The sequence below is a fragment of the Meles meles genome, chromosome 10 (assembly GCF_922984935.1).
Source record: "Meles meles chromosome 10, mMelMel3.1 paternal haplotype, whole genome shotgun sequence".
NCBI lineage: Eukaryota > Metazoa > Chordata > Mammalia > Carnivora > Mustelidae > Meles > Meles meles.
Window position 1 is genome coordinate 98,768,426 of NC_060075.1, and position 18,249 is coordinate 98,786,674.

General features: G+C 40.2%; 1 protein-coding gene across 2 annotated transcripts in view; it reads right to left on the reverse strand.

Annotated features, from left to right (window-relative positions):
• Nucleotides 1–14,750, reverse strand: part of LOC123951333 (zona pellucida binding protein) — a 108,347-nt gene extending 93,597 nt beyond the window's left edge. For both annotated transcript variants that reach the window (XM_046019970.1, XM_046019971.1), the window contains exons 1-3: nt 14,621–14,750; nt 13,028–13,108; nt 2,382–2,507 (exon numbers count right to left, since the gene is read on the reverse strand). In XM_046019970.1, coding sequence (XP_045875926.1) covers nt 2,382–2,507; nt 13,028–13,108; nt 14,621–14,750 — 337 coding nt within the window. The remainder of the gene's footprint in view (nt 1–2,381; nt 2,508–13,027; nt 13,109–14,620) is intronic.
• Between the last annotated feature and the right edge of the window lie 3,499 nt (nt 14,751–18,249).

Genomic DNA, 18,249 nt, shown 5'->3' on the forward strand with positions numbered 1-18,249 from the left:
TCCAAAGAGATTCTCCACTTTTTAAGCTTTAGGAAAATTAGACATTTCCAGTTCTTTCTGAAATCATAATGATAGTACAACAAATGATCTTTAAAACTGGTAGACAGTGAATTGTGATGCTACCATGTACTGCAAACTAAAATATGATCATGATGTCAGAATACCAGACTTTTCTGACAATAGTTTTTATAAATAAAAAAACACTATTAATATGATTTTATTATAACTACATTTTTCAAAATCTATTTACACTATGAAAAGAAGTAAAATAAATTATTGCTCCTAGTTGAAGAAGTCAAATTCTATCATATCCTGTATTTTGCAAGATAAACTACAAGACTGACATGGCATCTTAGAGAAGAAAATGTTTCCAATTTCAATCTCCAAATCAAAGGAGTAACATTTGTTACAACAGAAAAATACTTAAATGCTTCTGGTTTCGAACTTACAGAGTTTTAACACCAGACATAAACTATATTTAACATACATGGTAACATACATATATTTAAGATACATTATGTGCTACTATTATAGAGCAGTAAAAATAAAATCCGATTACATTTTCAGTATTGGATGTATTTATACCTGGCCCATTTCATGGATTTATAAGTGCACAGTCTCGGGATTTCTGTTACTTATCTCTGCTAATCCCCTCCTCCTGCATTACTACAGTCAGGGAGAGATGCTAGATTTGATCTTCGAATTTCCCACAAAGCCTAGAGCAATGGTACCCACCAAGTGGCCACTCCCTAATTAAGACCTGAGTAGTTCACTTTGAAGGACCACCTCACCCAAAGAGAGGAGTACCTCTTTAATTCTAAGCTACTTTAGAATCCGCATAAATATTGTAGAAATATGATAGTTGTCTTTCTCCGATTGACTTATACAGCTGAGATCATTCAAGTATATAAAAATGTGAATTAACATATTACAAAACAAATACTTCCAATGACTGTTTCCTGAGCAAGTACTGATATGAATAAGCTGCTTTCCCCCAACCAACATAACAAAATAAACCTGAAAGCTTTTGTACAGAGGCACTCTCTCAAAATACCAAAAAGAAAGAGAGAAAGAAAGAAAGAAAGAAAATAAATAAATAAATGCGGTGAATAGAGCAATAAAGAAAACTTCCTCAGAAAGGATGCAAAAATAATTAGGTGTTTCATTGAACAGAACTTTAGGATGAAAATTCATTAAGCTGGATATTCATTAAGACTGAAAACAAGAACAGCTAAGCTAATTAATATTTTTTAAATTATGCTATAAATCAGCTTTTAGCAAATGAAAAATTAGAATAAAAGTAAGATATGCATTTCAAAGCAACAAAATAAGTTGAATAGAGAAAATGTTGATCACATCAGTCATATCAATAGTAGTTTCTATGGGGAAAGAAGTATCTTCATGACAGGAAGAGCCTGTTTTCTCAAAACTGTGTTAAAAACTTAAGGAACCATCCAGGGTTTCAAGTCTCCCTTCTCCTCCAGATGAACATCTGAGTACTATGGTCCCTCTTTTGTAAGCACAGCACCAAGAACATATCAATACACAATCACGGTCAAACCATGCAGCTTATCTAAACACATGTGTTTAATACTAAAATACTCAATGTTGAAATGTAGTCTTTTTTTCTTTAATGGATAATAATATTTAATCCAAGTGTAATCCACATTAGCATGGATTTTAGTCAGAAAGAAATAGAAAACCAGAAAATATAAGACTCTAACTATGAATAAAGTCTCAAGCTGTCCCAAAGTGGGGCTGCAGAAAAACAAACAAAACCCTATTTGTACATCTGCAGCTCAAAGGGTTCATTTGTACTTTTAATAAAAGACCAGAATTATATCTGCTTCTTCATATAAAGAAAAAAATATCCTGTATTTTGCAAGATAAACTACAAGACTGACATAAGAAAAGTCTGACTGGGGTAACGAAAATGACATTAGTAACTTTTAAAAAAGTCACATTTTTGTGGAATACAGCTGCCAAAAGAACTCCACACACACTGAGACTCTCACTCCAAAGGGAATCACAGGGAAAAAAACAAAAACAAAAAAACTTGGGCACCTGGGTGGCTCAGTGGGTTAAAGCCTCTGTCTTTGGCTCAGGTCATGATCCCAGGGTCCTGGGATCGAGGCCCACATCGGGCTCTCTGCTCAGTGGAGAGCCTGCTTCCCCTCCTCTCTCTCTGCCTGCCTCTCTGCCTACTTGTGATCTCTGTCTGTCAAATAAGTAAATAAAAAATCTTTAAAAAAAAACAAAACAAAACAAAACAAAAAAACTTGAGGAAACATATGCATATGTAAGAGATAGGAATACTCTCTTTGTTCTGCATATATTTCAGATACATTAATGTAATTATGGTAAGTGAAACAAAAGCCTACCTGAAATAATTTTTCCTCTTGGCCCATGCCATTGGAACGATGGATCTATCATTTCCGAATTTCGCAGTCGTGGCGTTACACATAACACGTGTGGACTCTTTTGATGAAGCATAACATATACTTTCACTGAAAATACAACATTAAAATGTTCCAATAATATTTTATATTCTTTCATGCTCTAAAACGCCTCACATTTTTGTAGTTCGGGCTGCATGCTTTCGTAACTTTTCTTTGGGTTATTGTAATTACTTGATAAAAACTAAATTTCTTCACATCCCATGTATTAACTAACACTCAAAATACACACATGCATTTTATTTGGGGGTGTGTGTGTGTATGTCTCAATCTGAAAATAATGCACTGGTCTTTTATGAAGAGTTCATTATACTAACTTGTTTTATTCTCAGAATATTATTTTAATTACAAAGAATTAAGATGATTACAAATTATTAAGACTTTATCTTAGTTTTGCAAAGCTACCAGAACTGAAAAGAATCAATAAAACCATTTAGATTAGAGGAATAATAGATTACTCACAGTGATGTGACACAAAGTACTGAACTTAAAAATTAAATGATTAAAAAGTCAATAAATACATGCTATGATTTTAATTATTAAGCATTTTTCTCATTTTTTTTGGAGACCTGTTTATTTATTTGAGAGAGCGAGCACAAGTGGGGGCAGGGACAGAGAGAAAGGCAGAAGTAGACACCTTGCTGAGCAGGGAGCCCCTGATTGGGCTTGATCCCAGAGACCTGAGATTATGACCAGAGCCAAAGACAGACACCAACTGAGCTACCCAGGTGCCCCTCCCACTGTGCTTCAAAATTTAAAGAATACTGATCATTAAACAGGCAAAAATAGTATTCTTTAGGAGATACAAAAGGAATACAGTAAAGATTCAATTATTTTGAATCTACACATAAGTAAGCTTTCAGAAAAGGTTCTGTAACTCCTCAGTAATCGCATGCTGTCCCCTCACTGATTCACTAAATAGAGTTTTCTGTGATCCAGTAAAACAAAAACTGTACTTGAGAACTGAAATTTTTCTTAACTTTAAAAAGACTGTCTCTCAAGTTTCACCATACAGCATGCCGTTTACTGAATGTAGCTTTTAGACAGATACTGTCATAATAAGGTTATAATAGGGTAAGAAAGTTCCCCTGTATTCTTGGTTATTTGTTTTTATCATTAACTGGTATTGATTTTAACAAATTTTTTTTCTATACTGAATGAGGTGATCATTTTTTTTCTTGAATATTTTAATTAAATGTTTGATAATAGTATTGCTTTCCTGGAATAATTCTAACTGATCATGCTCTTTTATTTAAATATTGCTAAATTCAGGGGGCACCGGGGTGGCTCAGTCCTTTAAGTGGTTTCAGCTCAAGTCATGATCTCATGAGTCATGAGATCAAGCCCCTCAATGAGGCTTCCACTCAGAGGGGAGTCTGCTTGAGATTCTCTTCCTCTGCTACTCCCCTCCCCAGGTGAATGCACTCTCTTTCCCTCTGTCTCTCAAATAAATAAATATATCTTTAAAAAAACAAACAAATAAATATGGTTGGATTCAATTTGCAAATATTATTCCTGGGACAGTTGTACCTATATTCAGAAATACAATTGCATGTCATTGTTATACTATCCTTTGTCCTTTTCCAATTTCAGTATCCTTTGTCCTTTTCCAATTTCAGTATCCAATTTCAAAGTTATTTAGAATTTAATATTACTAAGAAAGGCCTCTAAAGTTGTAATAGCCACATAAAGTGAACTGGGCAGATTTTCTCCTATAAATTTTCTCTGAAAGAACATAGAAAGTGTTTTTTGTCCTTGGAAAACTGTTTAGCCTGGTACTTTTTTTTTTTTTTTGGCAATGGGGAAAAGTTGGAAAAGAAACTTTTGATTATCAATCAGGAAAACATAATTGATTATTAGTCTAACATGTAACTTAAGTCTGTTTTAGAAATTTATATTTTACTAGACTTGTTCATTTAAAGTTTATGTAGCATAAAATTATTCAAAGTATTAAGTTTTAATTTATAAGTTCAGCATACCTTTATCTATTCATAATACTCTTTGTACTTCGGATACTCATGAAACATTTGTCAAAAGCCCATCCAAAGACAGTTTTTGGTTCCATTAAACCTACTGTTCTTCTCTGGTCTCTTTCATTAATTCCTCCTTTTATTTTTTTCCTACTTGCCTCAATTAATTTCCACTTTTTTCTTCTAATTTCCTGGATACCTGCATAATGTATACAGTTGTTCCTCCTCAGCATGACTTACCGGCTCTTCTGGGCATGATCTTTTACATAACTCTTATTACATCTCTTCTCACACCATTTGCTCCGAGCATACCTGCTCAGCCCGCCCTAAAGCAGCACACTGAACTCCTGTGTGGCTTTACTCAGGGAGTTATCTAAATGCCTCCTCATCTGTGGAAACTCAGCACAGGTATATCCTTCCTGCTCTGCCTTTCCTCTAGCCTCCACTAATCTATGTACATGTTTAAATCAAAGAAAATATAACTGAACCCAGAAGTTTCCTAATACAAGATCAACATACAGAAGTAAATAATGCCCCTGTACATCAATAATAATGCATTAAGCCATGTAATAAAAAAGAAGGTAACATTTAGAGAACAATAAATAGAAGTTAATCAATAAACAAGGCTGCTGTGGGGAATATGCTCAGATTCCAGCAGAAGATATACAGTTAGACATAATGCCATAATAAGATAATTTTAAATATGCCAATTTATCCTCATATTGATATATATTACTAATATGTTAAAAGTAAACTCCCAGAACAGTCTTTTTTTTTCTGTAGTTCATGTTTATTATTTTAAATGAAGTGTACCCATAAGGTCACATCAGTTTCAGGTGCACAACACGGTGAATCAACCAGTCTCTATGCTATGCTGTGCTCAGCACAGGTGTAGCTCCCATCCATCACTATACAATGCTTGTACAATACCACTGACTACATTCCCTGTGCTGTGCCTTTCATCCCCATGACACATTCACTCCAGAACTGGAAGCCCGTATCTACTACTCCCCTTCACCCATTTTGCTCATTCCCCCCGTCCGCCTCTCCTCTTGCACCCATCAGCTTGTTCTCCATATTTAGCATGGGTCTATTTTACAATTTAGGCTTAAAGGTTGTAGTTCTAAAACAAAAGCTGTGATATCAGTGAAAATGGCAGAGGAAGGAACTCTAAAAAATTATCTCCCTCATAAAGGTAATACAAAAACTGGCGGAAATTATCAAGATCAACATTTTCAGAATTCTGGAAATTAATCAAAGACTTGTAACAACCAGTGAAAAACTTATTCAAGAAAAATAACTGAATCTTAGCACAGATGGGCTGAATTATGCCTCTCTCCAAATGCATACGTTTGAGCCCTAATCCCTGTACCTCAGAATGTGAACGTATTTGGACACAGTCTTCACAAAAGTAATCAACTTCAGATGAGTCATTAGGGTGAGTCCAAATCCAGTGATGTTGTCCTATGAAAGGGGAAAATCTGGAGACATACAAATACAGAGGGTACATGATGTGGAGAGACACAGGGTGAAGATGGCCACCCACAAGCCAAGGAAGGAGAAATGCAACAGACCCTTCCCTCACAGCCCTCAGGCACAATCAACCCCGTCTCCATGACTGAGCTTCTGGCCTCCAGAACTGGGAGACAATAATTTTGTTGTTTAACCCACCCAGTCTCTGGTAATTTGTTACAAAGGCCTGGGGGGCTCCTAGCATTCTAAGTTCCCCCATTTCCATCTCCCTCTCCTCCTCCTCCTCCCCAGTCGGCCTTAGCTCTGATAACCACCATGCCAATCACTGTAAGAACCAGCAGCTTGGCAGCCACTAGAGGGGCAGACGGGGCTGCAGGGACTTCAAAGCCTCCTTCCAGAGAACTGTCATTATTTGACCTCTCTGGCAGTTTCCAAGAAGATACCACTCAAAGGCTGTCTTCACTTGATTTAACTCGGAGCACAACCACTGTACAAAACCTTTTCCCAAAGAGTATTTTTCAAAAATAACTAGAGGCTTTCTTTTAACTCTGCAAATGCCAGATGCAGAAGGTAACACTTGGGGTAAAACAGGCTAAACAAAATGCTTAAGAGGAAAGGCTGGGAATGACAAGTCCATAGGAGCTCTGAAAAGTTCTAACATACCCCTGGGTAAACAGAAGGCCACATACACATGCCCAAGACCGGCATGCTTAGTCAGGACAGAATGTAAGTTCTCACCTCTGGCTGAAATGATGCTCTGCAGAGCAGACTAGTGAAGGACAAAGTAATCAATGCCTAGCTAAATGCTAAGAGTCTACCACACAAGCATACAAAGACCCTCAGCAAAGACTAGGAGACTAGTTCCAGGTGTCAATAAAATCTCCATCCAGCTAACAGCCTAGGCTAACTGAGCAGTGCCTTCAGTGGCTACATATCACAAATGACATAGAAACTAAAGAATTCATTCAGAAAAATCATTAAACATACCAACAATAACAAGACATAAATAACATTCACACCTGATTTCTAGAGTTGCCACATTAAATTACTTTGAAAGTCTAGTTTTCAACTAAAAATATGAAACATGCAAAAAATCAAGAAAGTATTGTCATAGGTAGCGAAAAGAAAAGCAACAGAAATCGTCCCTGAGGAAACCCAAATTTTGGACTTACTGAACAAATACTTTAAATCATTTCATTTTTTAAAATTATTTCATTTTTTAAAATCTGAATCAATTAACCAACATACTGTATATCGTTAGTCTCAGATGTATGTTCAATAATTTATCAGTTGCATACAATACCTAATGCTCATCGCATTATATGCCCTCCTTAATGCCCATCACCCAATTATCCCATTCCTCCAACCTTCTACCCTCCAGCAACTGTTTGTTTTTTAGAGTTAAGAGTCTCTTATGGTTTTTCTCTCTGATTACTTCCCCTTTTGTTTTCCCTCCCTTCCCTATGATCCTCTGCACTCTTTCTTATGTATCACATATGAGTGAAACCATATAATTGTCTTTCTCTGACTAACTTATTTCACTTAGCCTAATCCCCTCCAGTTCCATCTATGTTGATGCAAATTGTAAGTATTCATCCTTTCTGATGACTGAGTAATATGCCATTGAAGACCCACATCTTCTTTATCTATTCATCTGGTGAAGGACATCTCGGCTCCTTCCACAGTTTGGCTATTGTGGACATTGCTGCTATGAACATTGGGATGCATGTGCTTTTCACTACATCTATATCTTGGGGAGTAAATACCCAGCACTGTAACTGCTGGGTCATAGGGTAGCGCTATTTTTAACATCTTGAGGAACCTCCATATTGTTTTCCAGAGTGACTATACCAGTTTTCAAACACACCAACAGTGTAAGAGGAGGATTCTCCTTTCTCTGCATTCTCGTCAACATTTATTGTTTCTTTTCTTGCTAATTTTAGCTATTCTGACTGGAGTAAGGTGGTATCTCTTTGTGGTTCTGATTTGTATTTCCTGATACCAAGTGATGTGGAGCATTTTTTCATGTTTATGTCTTTGGAGAAATGCCTGTTCATGTCTTCTGCCCATTTCTTGACTGGATTATTTGTTTTCTGGGTGTTGAGTTTGGTAAGTTCTTTAAAGATACCACCAACATTTTTCACAGAGCTGGAGCAAATAATCCTTAAATTTGTTTGAAAACAGAAAAGACCCCAAATAGCCAAAGAAATGTTGAAAAAGAAAAGTTACATCAGTTATTTTAAATATGATCAAAGAACATTATGTCTAAGGTACTTAAAAAGTATGAAAATGATTTCTCTCCAAAAAGTATCAATAAAGAAACAGAAGTTATTGAAAAAAAAAAAAAAAAGAATCCAAAAGAAATTCTGCATTAAAAAGTACAATAACTTGGGCGCCTGGGTGGCTCAGTGGGTTAAACCTCTGCCTTCGGCTCAGGTCATGATCCCAGAGTCCTGGGATCCAGTACCACATCAGGCTCACTGCTCAGCAGGGGGCCTGCTTCCTCCTCTCTCTCTGCCTGCCTCTCTGCCTATTTGTGACCTCTCTCTGTCAAATAAATAAATAAAATCTTTTAAAAAATTTTTAAAATAATAAAAAGTACAATAACTGAATTGAAAAACTCACTGTAAGAATTAAAAGCAGACCTAAGCTGGAAGAAAAAGAATCAGAAAACCTCAAGATAAATCAATTTGGAATTATCCAGTCTAAGAAAGAAGGAAAAAAGAAAACTAAAGGTAAACGAAAAGTACACCAGAGACCTGTGGGAAACCACCCAGCACACCATTGTATGCATAATACAAGTTCCACGGAAGGGTGGAGAGTAAAAGGGTACAAAGAATAGCTGAAGAAATAATGATAAAATTTCCCCAAACTGATGAAAAGCATGAATTTACATATCAAAGAAGCCCAATGAACTCAAATTAGGATAGATTCAAAGAAATGCATACCTAGACACATCATAATCATCTGTTAAAGTTCGAAAAGATAGACTCTTGAAAGAAGCAAGAGAAGCAACTTGTTACATACATGTGATCCTTAAATTAGTAGCTTATTTCTCATCAAAAACCATAGTGAAAACAATGTCTGAGTAAGGTGACTGAATTAATAATTAAAAATCTTTCTACAAAGAAAAGTCCAGCACCAGGTAAATTCACTAGTGAATTTCACCAAACAAGTTGAATTAACAATACTTCATAAACTCTTTAAAAACAAAAACAACACAGAAGAGGGAACATGTCCCAACTTATTCTATGAAGCCACTATTACCCTAAAACCAAAATCAGACAAAGACAACATAAAACTACAGAACAATTTCCCTTATGAATACAGACATAAAAATCCTCAGAATGGTAGCAGCCAATCCTGCACCATGAAAAAGAATTATGCATAATAATCAAGATTTATCCCAGGATTGCATTTCTTGTTCAAGATACAAAAATCAATTAATGTAATACCAAATTACATCTATAGAACAAAGGATAGAAAACACACAATCATCTCAACGTATGCAAAAAAAGGATTTGACAAAATCCAACATCTTTTCACAATAAAAACATTCAAAAAACTATGAACAGAAGGGAATTTCTCAATCTGATAAAATCCACCTACAAAAAACTCACAGATAAGTCATATTTGATACTGAAAGACTGAAACCTTCCCTCATCTAAGATCAGGAGTAAGAGACAAGGATTATCTGTTGTCATCAGTACTGAACCAAAGGTTCTAGCTGCAGCAACTGGCAAGAAAAAGAAAACAAAAAACAAACAAAAACAAAAACAAAAACAAAAAAAAACACTGCATCCAGATTGGTAAGGGAAAAATAAAACTATCTCTATCTGCAGATGACATGATCTTATACTTAGAAAATCCTAAGAAATAACTCCCCCACCAACTTAAAAGAAAAAAAATAGAGCTAATAAATGATTCAGGAAGGTGACAAAATACAACAATTTGAAAAATTCAATTGTATTTCTAAATAATAGCAATGACTAATCCAAACCCTAAATAAAACCTTTCCATTTACAACAGCATCAAAAAGAATAAAATATTTAGGAATAAATTTAACAAAAGTGGTGCAAGACCTGTACACCAGTAGCTATAAAACAACACCGAGGAGAATTAAAGAATATCTTAGTAGATGGAAAGACACTCCCAAGCTCATGAATTGGAAAAGTTAATGTGATTAATTTGCCAGTACTCCCAAAACTGAACTACACTTCAATGCAATCCCGACTCAAATCCCAATGGGCTTTTCTGCAGAAATGAACAACCTGATTCTAGCATTAATATGGAATTGCAGGTGACCCAGCATAGCCAAAACAATCTTGAGAAAGAGTGAATTTGAAGAACTCACACTTCATGATTTCTAAAGATACTTTAAAGTAACAGAAATCCAGACAGTATGGTACTGGCATAAGGACAGATCAATGAAATAGAATTCAGAGTCCAGAAAAAAGCCCAAACATCTATGGCAAACTGCTTCTCAGCAGAGCATCAAGAAAATTCAACAGGGAAAGAAAAGTATCTTGAACAAATGGTGCTGGAACAACTGGATATTCACAAGCAAAAGAATGAGGTCTGACCTCAAGCTTGTGAATTAATCTAAAGCGGATCAAAGTCCTAAATGTAACAGCTGAAACTATGAATTTCTTATAAAAAATAAAGGAGTAAAACTTCAACTGTTGAGTAGGCTTCTGTTTCTGAGATACAATACCTAACACTCTAGTACCAAAGGACAAAATAGAAATCACACTTTCATCAGTTTAAAATGTGTGCTTTAAAGGATATTATGTAAAAAGTGAAAACACATTTATTCATTTGTTTCTCAAATTCCACCTGAGTGAAATCATATGTTTGTCTTTCTCTGACTTATTTCCCATAGAATAATACACTCTAGCTCCATCCCTGTCATTGCAAATGGCAAAACCTTATTCTTTTTTATGGCTGAGTAATTTTCCATTGTGTAATATATACATACACGCACACCACATCTTCTTTATCTTTTCAACAACTGATGGACATTTGAGCGTTTACAAATGGACAAAGGAAAAAAAGTAATGGAGACAAACCAAGAAACAGACTCTTGACTACAGAGAATGAACAAACAGATGGTTACCATAAGGGAGATGGGTGGAGGGATGGGGAAATAGGTGAAGGAGATTAGGAGCACACTTACTGTGTGTGACGAGCACTAAGTAATGCACAGAATTGTTGAATCACTATATTGTACACCTGAGACCAATATAACACTTCATGTTAACTATGCTAGAATTAAAAGTTTAAAACACAATCCATAGAATTGGATAAGATATCTGTAAATAAAATAGGATTTAGAATCCAGAATGTATTAAAAATAACTTCCAACTCAATAATGAAACAATTAAAAAATGGGTAAAGGACTTGAACAGATATTTCTGCACAGTAGATAACCAAACATTCATTAAACACATAAAAAGGTCTTAAACATTATTAGACATTATGGAAATGCAAAATAAAACCACTTGAAAATCCACTTCACACACACTGGGATGGCTATAATAAAAAAAGATAAACTAACAAATGTGGGCAAGGCTGCTGTAAAATCTGAATCCTCACACATTGCTGGTCTGAAAGTAAAATAGTAAAGGCTCTTTGAAAAATAGTTTGGTAAGGGCGCCTGGGTGGCTCAGCGGGTTAAAACCTCTGCCTTCGGCTCAGGTCATGGTCCCAGGGTCCTGGGATCGAGCCCTGCACTGGGCTCTCTGCTCAGCGGGGAGCCTGCTTCCTCCTCTCTCACTCTCTCTGCCTGCCCCTCTGCCTACTTGTGATCTCTATCTGTCAAATAAATAAATCTTTAAAAAAAAAAAAAAAGAAAAATAGTTTGGTAGTTCCTCAGAAGGTTAAACATAGAGTTACTCTATGTTCTAGGTATATATTCAGGAGAATTTAAAATGTAGGTTCACACACAAACTTCTTCAGGAATGGTGGTAACAGCAATGTTCATAACAGCCAGAAGTGGAAACTACCAAAAATCCATCAACTGACGGATTCACAAACAGTGGTATATCCATACAATGGAATATTACTCAGCCATAAAATGGAATATGACATGAATAAACTCAAAAACACTACACTTGGTGAAAGCAGCCAAATGCAAAACACCACACCATGTATGATTCCACTTACATAAAATGTCCACAACAGGGAAGTTCATAGAGACAGAAAGTATACTAGTGGTTTCCAGGGACTGGAGAGTGATTGCTTACTGGCTATGGCATTTCTTTTTGGAGCTATCAAAATGCTGCGGTATTACACAGTGATGGTTCCAAAACCTTGCAATGTACTAAATCATTGAAATATACTAAAGACTACTGGAATGTTCACTTCAAAGGAGGAATTTTGGGGCACCGGGCTGACTCAGAGTCAGTTCAGCATCTGCCTTCAGCTCAGGTCATGATCCCAGCATCCTGGGGTTGAACCTGGCATGAGGCTCCTTGCTCAGCAGGGAGCCTGCTTCTCCAACTCTCCCTCCGCCCACCTGCTTGCCACTTCCCCTGCTTGTGCACTCTCACACTAGCCCTCTCTCTGTGTCAAATAAGTAAGTCAAAATATGTTTAATAAGTAAATAAAATCTTAAAAAAAAGGACGAATTTTAAGCATGCAAATTTACCTCAAAAAACAAAACGAAACAAACCACCACCAAGAAAGTTTTAATTACTATGCCTCTCATATGACTACTGGAAAAGCTTATGAATCCAAAACCTTTATAATATAGATCCCATCTGAAAAATATTTTAGCATTATTTCAACCACATGTTTATTAATAATCACATATAATCATATAATAATTATAATGTATATTATATTATATACATTATTATCATAATCATATAATAACAAGTAGGAACACTAGACAACTTTAGGTAACTTCTAGAGAATTATTTTCACACACTTAAGCAGCTGGAGCAAACAGAATCAGAGCTGGATTGACCAAAGCAGATGGGAACAACTGTAATCCATTTCCATAGAAGGAAAAGGTCTTAGGAAAGTGGGATGTCTGAGGAACATTAGCCTTTTGGACAAGATCGATAAAATTTAAACAAATGCTAAATACTTTCTTAAAAGTACTGAACATCTATTTATTAATACCTGGAAAATTTGATGATCCCACTATTTTCACCGCATCTTGGGTCAAGTGAAAACCTCTCGGTAATCGAATCAAATATCCAACTATGGAAAACAAAAAGAAATTATCAGCAACCAGCCTCATTAGAAATTCCAAGATACCCAATGATAGAGTATCATAGTATACTTGATCTCGGTTGGAGAGGGACCTTAAGTCGATGTCTTCCAACATCCGGCATCTCCCCAGCGACCATTCTCCCTTGTACTCCGGTGAAATTAACCTACTCACTGATTTCCCGACTGCATCTCATCTCGGGACTTTTTCTACAACCACTTAGAATACTCTTTCAAAATCCCAATCCCCCAACCTTCGAGACCCTCTTCTGTTTGTTCTCACCACTTCTCAAATCCCCTTCCTTCCATCACCAGCGCCTCTTTCAGGACAGTCTACACTGCATTATGTTATAATTCTTACACACGTATATAATGTATGTGATTCTTTGTTAGATTATAAGCTCCATTGATAGGCGGATCCCTCGATAGTAAGATCAATGTTTATGTCAACGTATCAAGAATCAGCACCAAGCATCTTGCAGTAAGACGAACTAAATAATGATAGTTAAATATGCTCTATTCAGAATCTTCCATCATTGCTGAATGAGCAAATGGACCGGAGACTGTGCACGGACCCAGCGGTGCAAGCAGTGTAAAAAACGGAATGAAGCATCCACCCTAAGGGCATTTAACAGGGAGGGAGATGGGTGTCCTGAAAGTCAGAAGCCCCCTTACAGGCCTCTGGAAAGTCACCTTAAACTCTAGAACCTCCGCTTTCACCCGCAGGATGAGACCCCATTTCGGATTCACAGCGCTGTTGCAGGGACTGAATGGAAGGCGGTACAGACTGGGAAACGCTACGTGAACATCAGTCCGTCCTACTCAGCGCTTCGGAATTAAGGTATCGCCCACTTACTCTAGGTCCGCCGTCCTCAGGTCGGCCCTGTGCTTGGACCTGAAGCCAGCAGACGCCCCCCACCCCCCACCCCATCTAGTGTAAGACCGTGGACCACGATCGGGAAGGACCCTCTTCTGCAGGCTAATTAGAGGCCATCCGCTATCCCCTGCTTCGAACCGAACCTCCGGAGTCCGACGCCCAGACCACGGCTTCACTCCATCTCCCTCCTCCCTGCTCCCCCTCCCACGCCCTCGTCCGCGATCCTGCTACGTTTCCTGTTCCCGGAGAAGCTCCTCCGTCTCTCCCGCTTTGCGCCATTGATGGCATTCCGACCACATTTCTCTGGAGTTTTCTCACGCCACGCTGGGAGCCCCTGTATTTTCACAAAGCCTACCATCTGAGGACAAAACAGTGCGGCCGACACCTTCCCGGTTACCCGGAGGCGGCTGAACCCGCCGTCCCGCGTGTGCGCGCGTATCTGAAGCACGTCTGCAAACAGGGTGGAACTTCGTGGGACACCGGGAGGACAAGAAGGGCGGCGGAAAACGTCTCCACGGACCTCCCCAGTCGTCCCCGCATTTTATAACTACGACCGACAGAGGGAGCTGCGGGGCCGGGCGGGAGGGGCTCCCCGCGGAGCTGAGGCGGCGCCGCCGACGCCTCACCTGACGGGGACGCCCGCGCCACGAAGGCTGAGAGCAGGAGGACGACCGCGGCCCGGAAGAGCGGGGAGCCCGCGACCGGAGCCCGCCGCCAGCCCCGCCGCCGCCGCCGGCCGGGGGCCGAGGCCTCCATTCACTCGCCGCCGCCTGCCGACCGTCGGCGCAGAAGGTCGTTAGGCGGCGCGTGCCCACCTGCCCGCCGGAAGTCGGCGGGCTGTGGACCGGAAGGAAGGCCGGATGGACGGGCCGCCACTTCCGCCGGGGCGGGGGCGGGGGCGGGGGCGAGGGCGGGAGGGAATGCGGCGGCCTGTGGCCTGGACCGCGTCCCTCGACGCCAACAGAGGGCTGCCGTTCCGCTCTCGGTGCCAATCCGTGACTGGGCCTTCGGGACCCGGGCGCCGCTCAGGGGGCCCTGCCGAAGGTTCTGGTGCGGGAGAAGCGCCGCGGACCCCGCCGCGCGCGCCCTTCCCTTGGAGTGCGCGTTTGTGGGCGCCGGGAGGCCTTTCCGGAGCGGGCTGACCCGACTTCATGAGCGGGGTCCACCCCGAACAGCGGCCAGTGGGACCCGAGTGCGGGGGCTTGCCTGGCCCCGACGCCCCAGGCTAACCCGCCGCACTCCGGGGATGGGTGGCACCTGAGTGGGGGGTAAGTGCGCGCAGGCAGTGCAGCTGAAAGGAGGACTGTGGCCCCGGAGAGAGGCCTCGTGGGCCGAGCGGAGGAGGTTGACCAGGATGCCACGCTGGGCCTGGGAGATCGCCTCTTCCTCCCGAGTTCGAGGAGGACATGAAGACCCCTGCCCGCGTTCCCAGCCAGGACGTGGTGGGAGGATCGCGCGTCGGCGGCCTTGCGGCGGGAAGGACGGGCTCGGCGGGGACGAGCTGGGACCCAGGGACGAGCGCCAGTGGGAGCCGCTGCAGTGGGGAATGGGTTGTGCCCGCTGGATACAGAATGCCCCGCGGTGACGTGCGCTGCTTCCTTCGCTCGGGGAGACCCGCGGGACCCTTCGCCGGAGGCGCTGTGGTTTAAAGTGGACAGCCTGACCGCCTCCCCAGCCGCCTCGCTTGTTCGGTTGTGTGTCGGAAGGTCGAAGGCCTTTGAGTGCGTGCGGATTGTAACCCGCGCGGCCCCTGCAGTCTGTCGGCCGGCCCGCTGTCCCCGTTCTGTGTCTGGCATTTGGAGGCCAGGATCTCGTTTATTTTGACACCATCTTAATCTCACACAGTATGCATCCAGGTCGCGATGAATTTTAAAAAGAGGGAAGGAGCACAAAAAGGAGAAAGGAAAGAATGAGCAGAAAGGAATAAGGCCTCTTTCTGGACCAGGACTAGGACCGACCGGAATAGCCCTTGAGTTCTCTGGCTCTTTTTATGCGTGTGTTAACTGTTTGATAAGCTCTGTGCAGCACGGTTTATTCCATTGACCAGATCTACATCTTTGGAAATTCTTTCTAGTCTGTGTAAGGTTCTGAATTAAATTGACTGTGCTCCAAGGGCGCCTGGGTGGTGCCGCTGATTAAGCCTCGGACTCTTGGTAAAGCCCAGGTCATGAGGTCAGCGTCCTGGATCAGTCCCCGCGGGAGTCGGGGAGAGGGTGCGTTGATGGGGTCTGCTTGAGAGTCTCCCTCTCCCTCTGCCTCTCTTCTGTCTCTCCTTTATCCAAAATAAATAAAATCTTTAAAAAATAAATTTACTGTGTTTGAGCATGTTTTAGTTTGGTTTGGATCTAGCCAGCATTTTGGTCAAGACCTTGCAGTTCCTTTGAGCACATCGAATAAGTACTACGTATTTTACTGAATAGTGCCCAATTGCTATGTCTAGGTATATACCTGCTAAAGCTCCTCTTAATTTGTATGGACAGGTAAACCTGCTTAATACCAAATGGACTTTTGACTGTCACTGATTTTTTTTATTTCTGCTATGGAGAAGTTTATCAGTCCCTCCACCTTCATGCACTGTGTAAATTCTAACATTCTGCTACTGCCCCTCAGAACAATTTGTTGCTTAAACTATAGCCCCTGGAGGATTTTACTAGTTGCCAAGCACGTTTAGATATGGCCTTAATAAAAACATATACTGGCAACAGGTCTTTGGGGAGAAGGATGATGTATGACCGTGAAGCTGGGCAGCTGGGGATGCCCCGCTCGCTCAGGGCCAGGGCAGAACGCCGCCCCTTCACAGAAGCCGAGCAGCCGGGAATACCCGGTCCCCCCAGGGCGGAACGCTGCCTGCTTCAGGGAAGCCACGCACGGGGGAATGCCGGGTCAGCTCAGGGTGGAAAGAAATACCGCCTGCTTCCCTTTTCTGTTATCACTCCTTTGTCTTCCCAGAAGCACCCGTTGTCTTTTAGATGGGTTCTTTGAGTGTGTTTGGTTAACTATAAACTTTATCCTCCTCCTTGCTTGTTGTCCACAAGACCTGTGACCAGCGTTTGACCATCGATTCTTCTGTTGGCTATTGTTTCTATCTAATAAAAGTGACACTGTGGAGTTGCGCATGGCCGCAGTCTTTTCGACTGTTGCCCCCTGCTCCCAATCTCTTGAAGCTGACTTGTTTGTGCCTAATTCTTCTCTGGTCATCGCTGACTAGAAGCGGCACATTCAACCGGAGAGTAGGCTGTTAAAATGGAGATTGTACTTCATGTGTGCTGTGGATCTAAAGAGGGAAAGCCAAATGCTGGAAATAACGCAACTAGCTTTCTCATTCATGTTTACATAGGTTTTGTTTTTGGTTTGGTTTGGTTTTACTCCAGAAGGGTTGGTGTGAGCCCTGTGCCCAAATTGCAATATTTATAATTCCTGTGGTAGCAGTTTTCATGCAAGTACAAATTATCTCATTGAAATGAGCTTTTAAATGACCAATACCATCATTTTTTTTTTACATGTGAGCTAATAGCTCATGCCTTATTGTAGTTTTCTGAAATGAGTTCAAAAATCCCATTGGTCTTGTTCTATACATTGGTAGTCAAAAGGTAAAGTAATTTAGGGCTTTTGAAAGATAAATTGTATTTTGACTATTAATTATTTTTCTTAAAAAATAGATCACTGAGTTAACTGAGTATAAGACCTGTTCATTTTTTGCACTGCATCCAAGTTTATATTTATTTAGGTAGTGAGTTTTGTAATTTATTGTATCTATAAGGTAAATACTTAATTTTTTAGTCAAATATATACTTTAAAAATACATTCGCCCTTGATTAACTGCTTTGTACTCTAATGAATATCATTTACTTATAAAATATCAACTTATGGAAACATTTGAAAATAAGTAACAAATGGACATTGGGAAGAAAACTATCGTGAAAATATTACTAACAAAGCTATTCTTGTTTTTCCTAAGAATTAAATTATGACATACAGAGTAAATCGTCCAATGTGTTAGAGTTCTAGCTGTTGCCAAGCAACGAGGACTCTCTTTTGTTTTGTTTTGTTTTGTTTTTCTGTCCTGGTCCCTTACTGTCCTATACTTCTTTTGGTAGAGAAAAGATACCTGCCTTAAAAAGAAAAAACTATCAATATTTAGACAACCAGTTCAGTAACTTTATGTTAGATTAACCAATCCTCAATTATTGCAAATAGAAAGAAGTCATCAGAAGCAGTTAGTTTACAGTCATCCAAAAGTCTAAAGAGAAAGGCC